At 38.8% G+C, this 3,476-nt stretch overlaps 1 protein-coding gene across 3 annotated transcripts in view; it reads left to right on the top strand.

The window, feature by feature from the left end:
* Positions 1-3,476, top strand: part of GON4L (gon-4-like (C. elegans)) — a 66,971-nt gene that overhangs the window by 33,124 nt on the left and 30,371 nt on the right. For all 3 annotated transcript variants that reach the window (XM_012658667.1, XM_012658669.1, XM_012658668.1), the window contains one exon: positions 810-911. In XM_012658667.1, coding sequence (XP_012514121.1) covers positions 810-911 — 102 coding nt within the window. The remainder of the gene's footprint in view (positions 1-809; positions 912-3,476) is intronic.

A 3,476-nucleotide genomic window follows, 5' to 3' on the forward strand; every position in this document is an offset into this window, starting at 1 on the left:
AAAAAAAAAAAAAAGTTAATAAGACCAGACACAGTCGCTCACCCCTGTAATCCTACCACTCTGGGAGGCTGAGGTGGGAGTGTTGGGGAAATTTCAGTGCTAATTCCGCTTAAAACCACAAACAGCTAAGTAGAATTATGCACCTGTTAGCTAAAACCATAAAACAGTTAAGCAAAGTTGTAAGCTTGTTATGACAGTACCGCTTGTAAAAATTGCTGTTAATTGGCTAACTTTTGAATCCTTTTGCTAATTGGTTAACCATTTATGCTTGTATGCTATTGGATAAGTCTAACCCAAAAAAAGTATAAAACCTGACAAAAATGAGGAAGCAGTGCTCAGAATTTGGAGACTTGTCTCCTCTGGGTCCGCTGGTGAGAATAAACACTGACTCTCCAACTCGGTGTGCTGCTCGGTTATTCCTTTGGGACCGGTCGCTGTAACACTTGCTGTAACAGGAGGATCACTTAAGATCAGGTGTTCGAGACCAGCCTGAGCAAGAGCAAGACCCCGTCTCTACTAAAAATAGAAAACATTAGCCAGGCATGGTGGCGCATGCCTGTAGTCCCAGACACTCAGGAGGCTGAGGCAGGAGGATCGTTTGAGCCCAGGAGTTTGAGGTTGCAGTGAGCTAGGCTGACGCTACAGCACTCTAGCTGGGGCTATAGAGAGAGAGTCTGTCTGAAAAAAAAAAAATGTTAAGAATAAGTGTGCTTTATTGGAACCGATTATTATGGTGTTGAAAATCTTAAATTTTTGCTAAAGGTGTGAGTTCAGATTTGGGAATAAGTGTCTGAAACATTTTCCCCTAGATGAAGCAGATGATGATGATGATCCAGAATATAATTTCCTGGAAGACCTTGATGAACCTGACACAGAGGATTTCCGTACTGACCGGGCAGTGAGAATCACCAGTGAGTCTGCATTTATTGAGTCCTGCTCTTGACTGCTCTGCATCTGCCTTTCTTTACTTTATAGAGTTTTGGGGGTGAAGTTTGCAGCCCATCTAAGTTAAGACATTTAAGTTTCCTCTACCCATTTATTTCTGTAATTCTTTAAATTTAGGTATACATTCAGAAAGCCTATCAGGTATTCATTTGTACATCCCATCCTCGTGTATTGAGTTTTTACTCTTTGGAAGGGATTGTGCTTGGAATACCCAGATGAGTAAGACATGGCCTCTGCTCTGTAGGAGGTCAGCTTATAGGGGAGTACAAACAGAAAAAGTTATAATACAAAGTGATAAGTGCTATAATAGGTTTTTATTGTTTTCTAATTATTATTTTGATTCATTTATTTATGCATACATGCATGTATGCACCCAAATAGGGACATGAAGCTGTAATAGGTTTTGTATAAAGTATAATAGTGGCCTGAAGGAGGGTGTCATCTTGAAGTGTGTGGTATGGAGTAGGGTAGGAGAACTTAGGCAAGGATTCACCAAATGAGATATTCCACCTTGAAGGAGTAATAGATTTTTGGTGACTGGGGACAGAGAAGGATATTGCAAATAGAAGAGGATCTTCAAACCATGGGATTGTAAAACAACAAAAAACTGTGCTTGGAAAATAGTAAGTACTTTGGTATTGTTGTGTGAATGAGTGGTGGTAGAAAAGACAAGGTAGTGTTTAGATCATGCAAGATCTTTGAGCTCTCAAAAAGAGTTTTAAGCCAGAAATCAATAGGAACCAATTTGGATTTTAGAATGTTCACTTCAATTTAATACCAGTTTAATATTTAGTGAGTAAAGAGAGCAAGACTGGAGGCATGTAAAACAATTATGACAACCTGGCTTGGGTCATTTGTTTAAAAAATTACATCATTGGCTAGTATGCCAATCATGGAAAACATGTATTTCATAAACAATGGATTTTTATTGAGTGTTATGCATGACTCTACTGGAATTGTATATACAACATGGCAGAGGTTAAGATGCTGGCTCTTGACCAGGTTATGGAGAGAGCTTTATAAACATCTGAAAGTATTTACTGTATACCTAAATAATGCAATTCTTCATGCAAAGAAAATTATGTAAACATAATCCTTTAGGACTTACATGCTGTTTTATTGCATCTTTTTTTTTTTTTTTTTTTTGAGACAGAGTCTCACTCAGTCGCCCGGGCTAGAGTGCCGTGGCATCAGCCTAGCTCACAGCAACCTCAAACTCCTAGGCTCAAGCGATCCTCCTGCCTCAGCCTCCCAAGTAGCTGGGACTACAGGCACGTGCCACCACTCCTGCCTAATTTTTTCTATTTTTAGTAGAAATGAGGGCTTGCTCAGGCTGGTCTCGAACTCCTGAGCTCAAGCAATCCTCCCGCCTCGGCCTCCCAGAGTGCTAGTATTGTAGGCGTGAGCCACCGTGACCAGCCTATTGCGTCTTTCGTCTTGTTTTTAAGATTAGAATACCAGTTCCTTTGTGAAGATGTTCCATTTATTTTTATATATTGTGACAATTAAGATTAGAGGAAGCATTGAAAAGAAAGCACCAGGAATTAAAGAGAAAATGTATTAATAGAATGAAAAGGCTTGAGGATTTAGGCTTTGAGAAAACTGTGAAGGAGGATTTAGGCAAGTACAAGAAGAACCAAGAAGAGCTATTGTCACAGAAACCAAAGGAAGAGTCTTTCAAGAGGGTGGGACTCACCAACAGTGTCATATGCTGGTAAGGAAACATCTGCTTGAAGCAGAAAAGCAGATCTCATTTCAGTTTGGCTGTTGGCCTGGAATACACTTGCCTTCCCTTTTTGTTTGTCTGTTACTTTCTTCAGTTTACGTATAATTTCTCAGGAAGAGCCTCCTTAATTAGGATCAGTCTTCTTGCTTTGCACTCCCATACCACTTTTTATGACCTTTATGTACCCATTGCTTTCATAATTACTTATTTGGTATCTGTCTTTTCCCCTAGACTGTGAACTTCTTAAGGGCTTTTTGTTGTTTATTGTTGTAGAGCAGTATTTGCTAATCAAATAGTGTACTTTTTTGAGATGCTTGAATGAAGGGCCATCTTTCTAGTCGTAGAGATCTGTGATCATAAGTGAAAGCTGGGGTAGAATTTTCCTTTTTTTCCTGCTCCTTATACTCTTATGTCATATTATCCTATTTGATTATAATGAATCCTTATCCTTATATGGATAATAAAAATTAAAAAAATAAAAAAGCATAGAATCACAGTTTTAAAAGCTCCATGTGGTCATATATTTTCCTCCCACTTGAGAATTTGTTTATAACTTCTTTGTGGCTTTTTAGTCTCTGTTTGGATACCTCCAGTGACAGAGAGCTCATCAATTCTACAGATAGTGTGTTCTAGTCTTGAGCACCTCCTCAATTAACATTTTCCTTACTGAACCCAAATGTGCCTTTTATACTCCTCCCGTTTGTCTTTGGCTGCCAAAAAAGGTGATTTATTCCCAAGTGTGCATGTTAAAAGAAGTTTCTTTTCCTAAGTTTTTTCTTTCCTATTGAAACATGCCAGGTTTCTT

The sequence above is a fragment of the Propithecus coquereli genome, unplaced genomic scaffold (assembly GCF_000956105.1).
Source record: "Propithecus coquereli isolate 6110/MARCELLA unplaced genomic scaffold, Pcoq_1.0 Scaffold59, whole genome shotgun sequence".
NCBI classification, from domain to species: domain Eukaryota; kingdom Metazoa; phylum Chordata; class Mammalia; order Primates; family Indriidae; genus Propithecus; species Propithecus coquereli.